Raw genomic sequence first — 13986 nt, forward strand, 5'->3', positions numbered from 1 at the left:
CCACAGATGATGCAATCTCTATTGCACTCCACACTGCCCTTCCCAACTGGACAAAAGGAACACCCCACACTGCCGTTTCCCACCTGGACAAAAGGAACACCCCACACTGCCGTTTCCCACCTGGACAAAAGGAACACCCCACACTGCCGTTTCCCACCTGGACAAAAGGAACACTCCACACTGCCCTTCCCACCTGGACAAAAGGAACACCCCACACTGCCCTTCCCACCTGGACAAAAGGAACACCTATGTGAGAATGCTATTCCTTTACTACAGCTCAGCGTTCAACACCATAGTGCCCTCAAAGCTCATCACTAAGCTAAGGACCCTGGGACTGAACACCTCCCTCTGCAACTGGGTCCTGGACTTCCTGATGGGGCGCCCCCAGGTGTTAAGGGTAGGTAACAACACATCCGCCACGCTGATCCTCAACACGGCAATCCCTCAGGGGTTGCAGATTGCGAGATAGAAATTGAAAGGTCATTTCTGATTGAGCAGACATATGCAGCGTTGCCCGTGAATGCAGTCTCCGCTAACGCGGGACCATTGCCTTTAAATTATAACGCTGAACATCCATGGTACGGATTGATTAGAGCCCTAAGGCTAACACACACAGACACCATATGCACTTTGTTTCACCGTGCCAATATATCCTCCAAACACCGGCTTCGAAGGTATTATCACTTTTATACAACGGGTTACCAACATATTTCAATAATGATTTACATTTTTTTTTTTTTTTATTCAATTATTTACAATATTTCATCCTTCCACAAGATATAGTCCCGACACAAATATAGGGTTGCTACCTAAGCCGGCTGGTTCGGTTGCTAGAGACGAGACCCAGTCATTCAGTCTTTTTGTTCTGTATCTATGGACTGACCCAGTAGTTTGTTCTAAATGTTCCGCTGTCATACTGGCTGGTAACGTTCTTATCCCTTGCTTGCTAGCTAGCCAACTACGGCTAACTTACAGTCACGTCAAAAGTGCAGCCAGAATAACTACAAAGTAGCTGCATTTGCATTTGTTTAAGCTGTTTTCTAGAGACATTTATTAGGATACATCCATAACAATGGGCTAATGATGCCAGATTTCACCTGGCATAGAAAATGTGCTCCCTAGTCAGTACACTGTTGTTCAGAGGAGCTAGCCAACAACACAACTAACACAATCACTTCAAACTGAAGCTGGAAAGACTGAAAACTAGATGCACTTCCTTTAGTTCTACCTTTTTTCATTTGACATTTCTTTGTTTATATCCATAAAAAATGATGCCAGCTGATTCATGATTTCGACTGGCTGAGAAACGTTGCCTGCCTGTCTGTCCCGTCCCGACTCCTGACACGTTCATTACTATGGGACAGCTGGAGATCGAATTTGAATATTGAAACAATGTTGCAAATGTCAGAGAGACAGACAGCTAGGTTTATACAAATCTCCGCTGTTGAAAACGAAATGTTAATCGAAAAGAAATGTGAGATAATGTCTAGATGCTTTTTATAGTGGAGATCAAGTTTATAAATTGCTTGGCTAGGCTGATGAGAAAGTGGATTGCGCAGTCAGATGGAAGAAGAGTAAATAGGCATTTTAACGTAATAGATTTAGCCGGAGGTAACTTGTGGAATAGACACCGGCTGGAATGCGGTTTTAACCAATCAGCATTCGGGATTAGACCCACCCGTTGTATAATATCTTATAACTCTTTGCAACAACTGTTAGCTATGCTAGTTAGCAATGGTGCTGGTCCCAGATTTGTGACCTTGTTGTCTTATCCTGTATGTTTTCGACCTAGACCCATGCCAGGAAGTAAAAGCAAGAAGTGTACCCTTCAATCTGTGATGTGATTTGTTGAGTCAATTCAACTAGCATTACAGGAAATACATTCCATTGCATGTGCCACATCAGTTAGCATTATTTTAATGAACATTCTACATTACCATGGCAATCCAGCATCAGTTGATAGAACATTCCAAAATACCATGAAAATTATCACATCTCAATACCAGGCATCCATTGTGAGTGTACCCATGAGTTTACCAGTCAATTTGCCAGGGTTAGAGCATCCAAGCCCATTCAATTCATTATATTTCTATGGTACTGACTGTAGCTAGATAACATGCCTGATAACTTGTGGCTCAGGCTCTGTTCTCCTCTGAATGATCAGCCCAGGCTCAGCTCTCAGCTCACTCCCTAGCCCCGGCAAAGGCATGCAAAGATGGAATCTCTCTCTCTATCTCTGTTTACTTCACACCGTGGTTCAAGCATGCACATTCAGTCTGTGCAAACCATGTAAATCCATCATAGCGGTGTACACACAGTACGGACAGATAAATTACAGAGCTTAGGAGAGTATAGAACAACATGCAGATAATGTAAGAAATAAGCGGGGTTGTTATTATATGCCTACATCAGTTATGCATACATGACACACAAATTGATCACAGATAAACAACACTAAATGTTACAGCCAATATAGGACTGTATTACACAATTAACAATATCCTGCTACACAGCTACACACCAGTAGCAACCTAAATTCCTTGCCATGTATTACCTAGCATTCATATTCAGTTAAGCAGTTCAGGATCTATTGTATTTCTACTGTTTTCATTTTCCTTCAAACTAATTATGTTGTATAATAATATCTTTTTTTTTGCATTGAGAACCTGAACATCCAGTGTTTAACTATAGTAAACAAACAAACATAGTAAACCAACAAAGATTTGACCATCTGTCAATGTGCCCTTGAGCAAGACAGTTAACCCTAATTGCTCCTGTAAATTGCTCTGGATAAGAGCATCTACTAAAATGTAAGTGAGTGTTTATCTCCTTAGACCTGTCCCACCATATGGAGAAAGGATGTCTGGTTCCCTGAGTGTACGCGGCATGTCATGACTGATCATGAGTGATGGTACACTGCTCATTGGCTCAATTTGGTGCATGTCATCTATGCGGATCGTGGCGGGAGGGATGAGTGGGTGGTCCACCTCAGGCTGAGGGTTGACAGGGAAAACATAGAACTCTTCTTTCTCCTGCTGATCCAGGTTCTTCAGAATGGCCTTGGACAAGAAGTGAGGGTCATCCTCATGCTCATCTACAAGAAGTAGAAATTACATAGGTCATAATATTAGGCACATAGGAGGACATTCAATCTTATATTATGAGAGTGAGAAAGAGAGAAGGACGGACGGACAGACAGAGAGACACACGGACAAACGGACTGAAAGACAGACATCTAACCTTTGAGCAGGATGAGTCGGTAGCGGTTCCTGCACTCCAGTGAGCAGTCCAGTATGTCCTGTAGAGTCCTGTAGAACAGCAGCACCTGCTCTCTCCTGTCCCTCTCCCCAAACCCTGCACTACTCTCCTGAGACATCTTATACAGTGTCAGCAGAGGGGTGGCATACTCCACCACACAGTGATGGGCCTACAGACAAACACACACATAACAAACAGACCATCATTCTATCCTCTTGATTCCTGCTTACAAGCAAAAACTAAACCAGGAAGTACCAGTGTTACGTTCCCCAGTTTATGTGTTGTAGTTTGTGTATTTGCATGTGTTTATTTCAGGAAATGGCTTCCTGAAATCCCTCAAGCAGCTGATTGGTCGACTCCATGGCTAATTGGAGAGCTGACCCCGCCCCCTCGTCAAGACGCAGCTGTCTCCAGTTACACATTCATTCTGAAGCTATATAAAAGCCAGTGTTCTGTTCAGGAGAGAGTCATTGCTTGGAAGTCATTGCAGAGAGATTGAATGTGAGGGAGGTCATTGCTGAGAGAGGAGGCTGATGGCTGTGGATAATTTACTATGTTAGTTGTTGGTAGCAGTTGGTATGTTCTGTGAGTTTGTTGCTCAGGTAGAGCTTATTTGATGTCCTTTGTTTCTTAGTTTGTTTGAGAAATTATTTGTTCTCCTGTTTCATTTGTTCCCAGGGGGGAAGGGGAAGGCACCTAGGGAGTGCTTAGGCAAGAGGCCCGCGGGCATACATATACCCGTAGTATATTCATTGTCTAGGCACAATAGGTAAGACCTGGGCGGACCACCCCCTGTATTTTGGTTAGGGCACCAGGTGGTGCTAAATTAGGTAAGTAGTGGGTAGGCAGGTAAGATAGGAGAGGGGGGGGGGGCTTTGAGATTTACTTTCTTTGCTTTGGTTCCGTCCAGCCCCTTTTCCCCATATTACCGTGTAAAGGAATAAAGTCCTTGTAAACGGTACCACATTCTGCCTGTTGTCATCCTTACTCGCACCTACAGTCCATACCTCTTTCACTTCACGGAGAGTTTAGTTGTAGCAGGGTGTTGCGTTCCCTCTTCATAGAGGCGTGCGTAACAACAGTGACTCGCTCAATAAGGAAGTGGTCAGATGACGCAGATGCTAAGCTGCAGGACTGTTTTGCTAGCACAGACTGGAATATGTTTCAGGATTCTGCCGATGGCATTGAGGAATACACCACATCAATCATTGGCTTCATCAATAAGTGCATTGATGACGTCAATGACGTCAGTGACTGTACGTACATACCCCAACCAGAAGCCATGGATTACAGGTAACATCCACAATGAGCTAAAGTGTAAAGCTGCTGCTTTCAAGAAGTGGGATTTTTAACCGGACGCTTATAAGAAATCCTGTTATGCCTTCTGACGAACCATCAAACAATCAATACAGGACTAAGAATGAATTGTACTACACCGTCTCCGACGCTTGTCGGATGTGGCAGGGCTTGCAAACTATTACAGACTACAAAGGGAAGCACAGCTGTGAGCTGCCCAGTGACACAAGCCTACCAGATGAGCTAAATTACTTCTATGCTGGTTCGAGGCAAGCAACACTGAAAAATGCATGAGAGCATCAGCTGTTCCAGACGACTTTGTGATCAGCTCTTCGTAGCCAATGTGAGTAAGACCTTTAAACAGGTCAACATTCACAAGGCTGCAGGGCCAGGCGGATTACCAGGACGTGTACTCTGAGCATGCGCTGACCAACTGGCAAGTGTCTTCACTGACATTTTCAACCTGTCCCTGACCGAGTCTGTAATAGCAACATGTTTCAAGCAGACCACCATCATCTCTGTGCCCAAGAACCCCAAGGTAACCAGCCTGGATGACTATGTACCTGTAGCACTCACACCTGTAGCCATGAAGTGCTTTGAAAGGCTGGTCATGGCTCACATCAACACCATTATCCCAGAAACCCTAGACTCACTCCAATTTGTGTAACACTCCAACAGATCCACAGATGATGCAATCTCTGTTGCACTCCACACTGCCCTTTCCCACCTGGAGTAAAGGAACTCCTATGTGAGAATGCTATTCATTGACTACAGCTCAGCGTTCAACACTATAGTTCCCTCACAGCTCATCATTAAGCTAAGGACCCTGGGACTAAACACCACCCTCTGCAACTGGATCCTGGACTTCCTTACGGGCCGCCCCCAGGTGGTAACACATCTGTCACGCTGATCCTCAACACGGAGCCTCCTCAGGGGTGCGTGCTCAGTCCCCTCCTGTACTCCCTGTTCACACATGACCACATGGCCAAGCACGACTCTTACACCATCATTAAGTTTTTCGACGACACAACAGTGGTAGGCCTGATCACCGACAACAATGATACAGCCTATAGGGAGGACTTCAGAGATCTGGCAGTGTGGTGCCAGGATAACAGCCTCTCCCACAAACACACCAAGACAGTTGTAAAGATAGCACGACAACGCCTATTCCCCGTCAGAAGACTGAAAAGATTTGGCACGGGTCCTCAGATCCTCAAAAAGTTACACAGCTGCACCATCGAGACCATCCTGACTGGTTACATCACCACCTGCTATGGCAACAGCTCGGCCTCCGACCGCAAGGCACTACAGAGAGTAGTGCGTATGGCCCAGTACATCACTGTGACCAAGCTTCATGCCATCCAGGACCTCTATACCAGGCAGTATCAGAGGAAGGCCCCAAAAATTGCCAAAGACACCAGCCATCCCAGTCATAGACTGTTCTCTCTGCTACCGCACGGCAAGCGGTACCGGAGCGCCAAGTCTAGTTCCAAAAGGCTTCTTAACAGCTTCTACCCTCAAGCCAAAAGACTCTCGAATAGCTAATCAAATGGATACCCAGACTTTTTGCATTGTCCCCCCCACCCCCATTTTTACACTGCTGCTACTCTCTGTTTAGTATCCATGCATAGTCACTTTACCTCTACCTACATGTACTAACTGATGCCCACATACATTGACTCTGTACCGGTACCCCCTGTATATAGCCTCGCTACTGTTATTTTATTGTTGCTCCTTAATTATTATTTTTTGTTCCCCCAAAAAATATTGCTTCAGTTTCTTTTTACTTTCCAGAATTGTTTTATTTTTTATAAAAAAAAAAATAAGGGCTTGTAAGTAAGCATTTCACTGTAAGGTCTACTACACCTGTTGCATTCGGTACATGTGACAAATAACATTTGATTTGACACACACACACACACAAACAGGGAATACTGGGAATAGGCAATCCGGTCTACAACCCAAAAAATCTGCAAATGGGTTTATAGATTGTGCACACATTTGGCCACGTTGTGCACATGTTGGGCTTTTCCACATTATTTTTGTATTTTCCAGCGGTTCTTAACCACTCACTGTTGATTCACTGTTTGACCACATGGTGGTGCCAGTGTAATGCATTTCACTTTGGCATAGTGTTTGAGAAGGTGACTGACTGTAAGGTAATCCCTACCTACCTGTCTGTTCTCGTCCAATAGGCTGTAGACACTGTGCTTGTAGACACGCCCCCTGACCCCTGCTCTGTCGATCTCTGTGTTAGGGAGGTTGTCATAGAAACGGATGTTGGTGTCCTCATCCTCCAGCTTGTGAGCGATGTTGGCGTTGAGAGGGAGGAGGATGAGGAGCTTTCTGGAACCCCTGGTCTCAAACGGACCTGCCGTGTGTGAGGCACGGAATTCTGCTATAGAACCCTCCAACCCTACCACAAAAATACAGATAAACAAATACACACAGCTGACATGATACAGTATTTGTTACGTTACAGAAAAAAGCTTAATAAATGCCCCTGTCAAAATAAGTACACCCTTCTCTCTGACTGTTCGTTTTGATTCATCAGCATCAAATCCAGAGGTTATGATTTTCTTTGTGTGTGTGAGCTGATGGTAGTCTACTTACGAGGCAACACCAGGTTGAGGTAGCCCAGGTGGAAAGACCAAGCCAGGCCTTGAGCCACGTTCATCTTCCTCTCCTCACAAATCTCTGACACTTCCACTTCAGACGGAACCTGGATATGGGAGAGAGAAACATCAACCGGGAAATAACCAGAATTACTCACAGACAGACATCACAGACAGACATGCAGAATTACTCACAGGCAGACATGCAGAATTACTCACAGGCAGACATCACAGACAGACATGCAGAATTACTCACAGGCAGACATCACAGACAGACATGCAGAATTACTCACAGGCAGACATCACAGACAGACATGCATAATTACTCACAGGCAGACATCCCAGACAGACATGCAGAATTACTCACAGGCAGACATCACAGACAGACATGCAGAATTACTCACAGGCAGACATCACAGACAGACATGCAGAATTATTCACAGGCAGACATCACAGACAGACATGCAGAATTACTCACAGGCAGACATCACAGACAGACATGCAGAATTACTCACAGGCAGACATCACAGACAGACATGCAGAATTACTCACAGGCAGACATGCATAATTACTCACAGACAGACATCACAGACAGACATGCAGAGAATCTGGTATGAAAATATTTACTGGGATTCACTGAAACCACAACCATGATGAGCAATCAAAAACCACAACTCTGGTGAGCTAACAAGAATCACACTAACACACAGTCAGCATTTTACATCAGCATGTAAGCTACAGTATTGTTCAGTATAATTGGCTTCAGGAAGCTCAACTATGTTATTTGTGGCTTAAAGGAGAGGGTTTGGAGACCCACACCAGACTGATGATTAAAACCATCCTTGAGACCAGGGTTGGGTTCAATTCTATTTCAATTCCAGTCGATGCAGAATTCCAAATTGTCCTCATTGTAAAGCATTCAAAAGTATACTGGAATTGGAACTTCAGGGAACATCCTGAATTTAATGGGATTTAGATGGAATTCACCCCAACCCTGCTGGAGACACACAGGGTTCTGTGTTGTTTCATATTGTGTGTGAGAGTTCCAGATCAGGCTCTTGTTATCTCACCAGTACTCCCAGGGTTCTGAGTAGAGGGTAGAGGACACAGGCCAAGACCACCATGCTCCACTGGTCTCTCCAGGGCTGTGGCTCAGTCAGGCCAAACAGCAGCGCTGCCAACCCCACAGCCAGGAGAGTATACACACCCACACAGGCTGTCACCATCTGACCCAGCCTCCCACCACGGTACCTGGGTAGATAGAGGGGTGAGAAAAGGAGAGAGGGAGAGGTAGAGAGGGAGGCAGGTAATATGTAAATATTGATCTATTTATTCAGCGACCATGTTTTGTGAGTATGAGTATGACTATGAGTATGGAAGTTAAGTTCCCTCACCGGGTAGTTGCATGATGAAGACATTCCTCTATGAGAAGAAACACTCCATGCAGCGAGGGCCCCACAGTCAGGATGAGTATCGCTGCTGCAACGTGTCTGAAGAAGCTCTCAGGCTCCAAAACAAAGATGGCCGTCATCACCATGGTAGCCAATCCTATCGCACCGGCTTTGGGTAGACTCCCACGAGGCTGAGGGACCAGACTCCCAACTGTTGCATCTGAGGAACAGACATAAGAGCACCATGACTTAGTATGAGAGATATAACATAAAAATAATCAGTAAACACCTGTCCCTTTTGTCATTTTCACAACTTCTTGAAAGGTTGCCAGACATTTCAACAGCCATAATCATGAACTAAGTGCCTTGCGTTATATGGGCATTGAATTGGTGAAGGCCATGTAGGGGAGGAGATGGGGATACATTACTTCTCCACAGAGAGACTTATTGGATAGACCACTTGTGCATTCTTGCCCCAGCAGGCCTTAATGAGGAATGTTATTTTTCATGTGTCTAGGATTAAATCTCTGTCTCACAGCCCTTTGTCTCCTGTTTCCAGCCTTACTGAGGAATGTTATTTTTCTTGTTGTTTGTAGTATGTTATCTATAGGCCAAACACTTTGGTAATGACATCATAATGTAATTGTATTGTGTGTCTGTGTGTCACACCCTGATCTGTTTCACCTGTCTTTGTGCTTGTCTCCACACCCCACCAGGTGTCTCCCATCTCCCCTCATTATCCCCTGTGTATTTGTATCTGGGTTTTCTGTTTGTCTGTTGCCAGTTCATCTTGTCCTGTCAAGTCCTACCAGCGTGTTCCCATGTTTCCTGTGCTCTAGTTTTGGTTTTCCTAGTCTTCCCAGTTCTGACCTTTCTGCCTGTCCTGTCCCTGATCCTGCCCACTGTTCTGACCTTTCTGCCTGTCCTGTCCCTGATCCTGCCCACTGTTCTGACCTTTCTGCCTGTCCTGTCCCTGATCCTGCCCACTGTTCTGACCTTTCTGCCTGTCCTGTCCCTGATCCTGCCCACTGTTCTGACCTTTCTGCCTGACTCTGATTTGGATTACGACCCTTTGCCTGGCTTGACTTACCTTTTGCCTGTACTATAATAAACTCTGATACTCGTACTGTCTGCATCTGGGTCTTAGCCTGAGCCGTGATAGTACAAACTGGCCATGACTGACCCAGCAGACTCGGATCAGCTCCGCAATGCTGTCTCCTCCCAAGGAGCCACCATGGGAAGCCTGGTTCGTAAGGGGGGAGGGGTCCGGCTAACCGGATGTTTGTCCCAGGCTCTGCCCGTTGCACCAGTCCTAGAATGGGCACATTCCTTGAGACTGACCTGCCATCCAGACTCCCGTTGGACTCTGGCTTTCATCTGACAAGGCTTTTAGTGGCCTTCCATGGTTCCTGAGGTCTCTGCATTCGTCGCCGCCTGCACTGTGTGCACAAAATTAGACTCTGCGGCAAGTAATGGCTGGCCTTCTTCAACCACTCTGTTCCTCACTGCCCCTGGTCCCATATATCCCTGGACTTTGTTACTGGTCTTGCTCCATCAGATGGCAACACCACGATACTGACGGTGGTGGATAGGTTTTCTAAAGCAACCCATTTTATCCCCTTACCAAGTTACCCTCATCCAAGGAGACGGCTCAGCTCATGGTGTAGCACATCTTCTGGATCCATGGACTTCCGGTCGACATGGTCTCTGTTTGTGGTCCTCAGTTCTCGTTCTGGAAGGCATTCTGCACCCTCATTGGGTCGTCGGCCAGCCAATCAGGACCTAGAGACGGCTCTTCGCTGCCTCGTCTCTGCCAACCCCACCACCTGGAGCCAGCAACTCGTGTGGGTGGAATACGTCCGTAACACCCTTCCCCGTAAACTTTCCATCCGTTTCATCGGCCCTTTCCCCATCTCTAAAATCCTTAGCCCCTCTGCTGTTCGTCTTCTGTTGCCCCACACCCTCCGTATTCATTTCACTTTTCATGTGTCTAGGATTAAACCTCTGTCTCACAGCCCTTTGTCTCCTGTTTCCAGCCTTAATGAGGAATGTTATTTTTCTTGTTGTTTGTAGTATGTTATCTATAGGCCAAACACTTTGGTAATGACATCATAATGTAATTGTATTGTGTGTCTGTGTGTCACACCCTGATCTGTTTCACCTGTCTTTGTGCTTGTCTCCAGACCGCACCAGGTGTTTCCCATCTCCCCCATTATCCCTTGTGCATTCATACTGTTTGTCTGTTGCCAGTTCATCTTGTCCTGTCAAGTCCTACCAGCATGTTCCCATGTTTCCTGTGCTCTAGTTTTGGTTTTCCTAGTCTTTCCAGTTCTAGCCTTTCTGCCTGTCCTGACCCTGATCCTGCCCACAGTTCTAGCCTTTCTGCCTGTCCTGTCCCTGATCCTGCCCACAGTTCTAGCCTTTCTGCCTGTCCTGACCCTGATCCTGCACACAGTTCTAGCCTTTCTGCCTGTCCTGTCCCTGATCCTGCCCACAGTTCTAGCCTTTCTGCCTGTCCTGACCCTTATCCTGCCCACAGTTCTAACCTTTCTGCCTGTCCTGACCCTGATCCTGCCCACAGTTCTAGCCTTTCTGCCTGTCCTGACCCTGATCCTGCCCACAGTTCTAACCTTTCTGCCTGTCCTGACCCTGATCCTGCCCACAGTTCTAACCTTTCTGCCTGTCCTGACCCTGCCCACAGTTCTAGCCTTTCTGCCTGTCCTGACCCTGATCCTGCCCACAGTTCTAGCCTTTCTGCCTGTCCTGACACTGCCCACAGTTCTAACCTTTCTGCCTGTCCTGACCCTGATCCTGCCCACAGTTCTAGCCTTTCTGCCTGTCCCGACCCTGATCCTGCCCACAGTTCTAGCCTTTCTGCCTGTCCTGACCCTGATCCTGCCCACAGTTCTAACCTTTCTGCCTGTCCTGACCCTGATCCTGCCCACAGTTCTAGCCTTTCTGCCTGTCCTGACCCTGCCCACAGTTCTAGCCTTTCTGCCTGTCCTGACCCTGATCCTGCCCACAGTTCTAACCTTTCTGCCTGTCCTGACCCTGCCCACAGTTCTAGCCTTTCTGCCTGTCCTGACCCTGATCCTGCCCACAGTTCTAGCCTTTCTGCCTGTCCTGACCCTGATCCTGCCCACAGTTATAACCTTTCTGCCTGTCCTGAAGCTGATCCTGCCCACAGTTCTAGCCTTTCTGCCTGTCCTGACCCTGATCCTGCCCACAGTTCTAGCCTTTCTGCCTGTCCTGACCCTGATCCTGCCCACAGTTCTAACCTTTCTGCCTGTCCTGACCCTGATCCTGCCCACAGTTCTAACCTTTCTGCCTGTCCTGACCCTGATCCTGCCCACAGTTCTAGCCTTTCTGCCTGTCCTGACCCTGATCCTGCCCACAGTTCTAGCCTTTCTGCCTGTCCTGACCCTGATCCTGCCCACAGTTCTAGCTTTTCTGCCTGTCCTGACCCTGATCCTGCCAACAGTTCTAACCTTTCTGCCTGTCCTGACCCTGCCCACAGTTCTAGCCTTTCTGCCTGTCCTGACCCTGATCCTGCCCACAGTTCTAACCTTTCTGCCTGTCCTGACCCTGATCCTGCCCACAGTTCTAGCCTTTCTGCCTGTCCTGACCCTGATCCTGCCCACAGTTCTAGCCTTTCTGCCTGTCCTGACCCTGATCCTGCCCACAGTTCTAACCGTTCTGCCTGTCCTGACCCTGATCCTGCCAACAGTTCTAACCTTTCTGCCTGTCCTGACCCTGCCCACAGTTCTAGCCTTTCTGCCTGTCCTGACCCTGATCCTGCCCACAGTTCTAACCTTTCTGCCTGTCCTGACCCTGATCCTGCCCACAGTTCTAGCCTTTCTGCCTGTCCTGACCCTGATCCTGCCCACAGTTCTAGCCTTTCTGCCTGTCCTGACCCTGATCCTGCCCACAGTTCTAACCGTTCTGCCTGTCCTGACCCTGATCCTGCCAACACTTCTAACCTTTCTGCCTGTCCTGACCCTGCCCACAGTTCTAGCCTTTCTGCCTGTCCTGACCCTGATCCTGCCCACAGTTCTAACCGTTCTGCCTGTCCTGATCCTTCCTGACTCTGGATTAGGACTTTTTGCCTGCCTTGACTTACCTTTTGCCTGCCCCTTGTACTATAATAAACTCTGATACTCATAATATCCGCCTCCTGTGTCTGCATCTGAGTCTTAGCCTGAGCCATGATACCATGTATCTTTCTTAGATTGTCATGTTTCCCGCACAGCTCTCTCTGCTGGGATCTCTTGATTGGGCCAATACTGACTGTGAATTTACAATTATGCCCACCTGTGAGGTCTTCTTGTTGTGACATTGATTGCCATTGGCATGCACGCTGAAGAAGGGCTCATACTGTATGTCAATTTAAGTTTATTTACTGGAGTGTTGTCCTATTTCTGTTCTTTGGATAATATACCAGGATCCAGCACCCGATTTAAGTTTATAAGGTAGAGTCAAACACGTTTTTTTATATTTTCATTGTTCAATATTGTACAATGTTGGCAAAGCAATCAAAGACACATTCTTACATTACTACATAATGGAAAGCCTGATCTTCTGGTCCTCAAGTCAACTACAGGTGAGAAATTCCTACAATTGGCCAGTGCATGCCTGCATGGGGGAAGACTGGGAATATGACTATCGTTAATCAAATAAAATGGCTAATCTACTTAAAGAAATACTTTCAGATTTTTGCAATGAGCCCTTAATCTACTTGCCAGACTCAGATTAAATTGTGGACACTATTTGTATGTATCTGTGTTCAGTATGAAGGAAGTTAGAGGTACAGTAGTTACACAAGCCAGTGCTAACTAGCGTTAGTGCAATAACACCTATAGAATTCCAGTCGTTGCACTAAGGCTAGTTAGCACTGGCTTGTAAAGCGACCTAACTTCTCTAACTTGCTGGGCTCTCTACCCGCTAGGCTACCTGCCGTATGAAATCTGTTCAAAAATAATAAAAAAGCAAATGTTCAATTATTTCACAAGTCCATCTGACTCTGGGGAAGTAGATAAAGGACGTCATTGCCAAAATCCCAAAGTATCCCTTTAGGAGAAACCCTCAGCCTGCTTTGCTTTGCATTGTATAATGTGGAAAGGAAGAGGACCATCTTTATATTAGAATTAGATTGAAGGAATTAAGAATTATTGTCCAGTAAAACCCATGAACTATTAAATGGTGCCCTGATGTTACCCGTACACCTCAGAGTAGTGAAAACGACCCACAATACATACATAATCTCCATGACTACATTCTCATACCACATATTACGTCTGGAGACTATCACTGACTCAAATCATATCAAATCAAATTGTATTAGTCACATGCGCGGAATAGACCTTACAGTGAAATGCTCACTTACAAACCCCGAACCAACAGTGCAGTTTTAAAAAATACGGATAAGA

General features: G+C 46.4%; 1 protein-coding gene across 1 annotated transcript; it reads right to left on the reverse strand.

Moving 5' to 3' along the window:
• Positions 1 to 1901: 1901 nt before the first annotated feature.
• Positions 1902 to 9908, reverse strand: LOC109910196 (stimulator of interferon genes protein-like). Its single transcript, XM_031797252.1, has 7 exons — positions 9902 to 9908; positions 8564 to 8780; positions 8240 to 8420; positions 7168 to 7276; positions 6729 to 6970; positions 3241 to 3427; positions 1902 to 3094 (listed from the first exon to the last, which is right to left on the reverse strand). Exons 1-7 carry the CDS (start codon positions 9906 to 9908, stop codon positions 2823 to 2825), a joined length of 1215 nt encoding a protein of 404 aa, XP_031653112.1. The 3' UTR covers positions 1902 to 2822.
• Between the last annotated feature and the right edge of the window lie 4078 nt (positions 9909 to 13986).

Source organism: Oncorhynchus kisutch, linkage group LG19 (assembly GCF_002021735.2).
Source record: "Oncorhynchus kisutch isolate 150728-3 linkage group LG19, Okis_V2, whole genome shotgun sequence".
Lineage (NCBI taxonomy): Eukaryota > Metazoa > Chordata > Actinopteri > Salmoniformes > Salmonidae > Oncorhynchus > Oncorhynchus kisutch.

Excerpts from the sequence above, each read along its gene's own strand:
- LOC109910196 (XM_031797252.1), bottom strand. Across the intron at positions 3,428-6,728 it reads TATTGGACGAGAACAGACAG|GCCCATCACTGTGTGGTGGA; the intron begins GTAGGTAGGGAT and ends GTTTGTCTGTAG. Across the intron at positions 3,095-3,240 it reads CCGACTCATCCTGCTCAAAG|ATGAGCATGAGGATGACCCT; the intron begins GTTAGATGTCTG and ends TACTTCTTGTAG.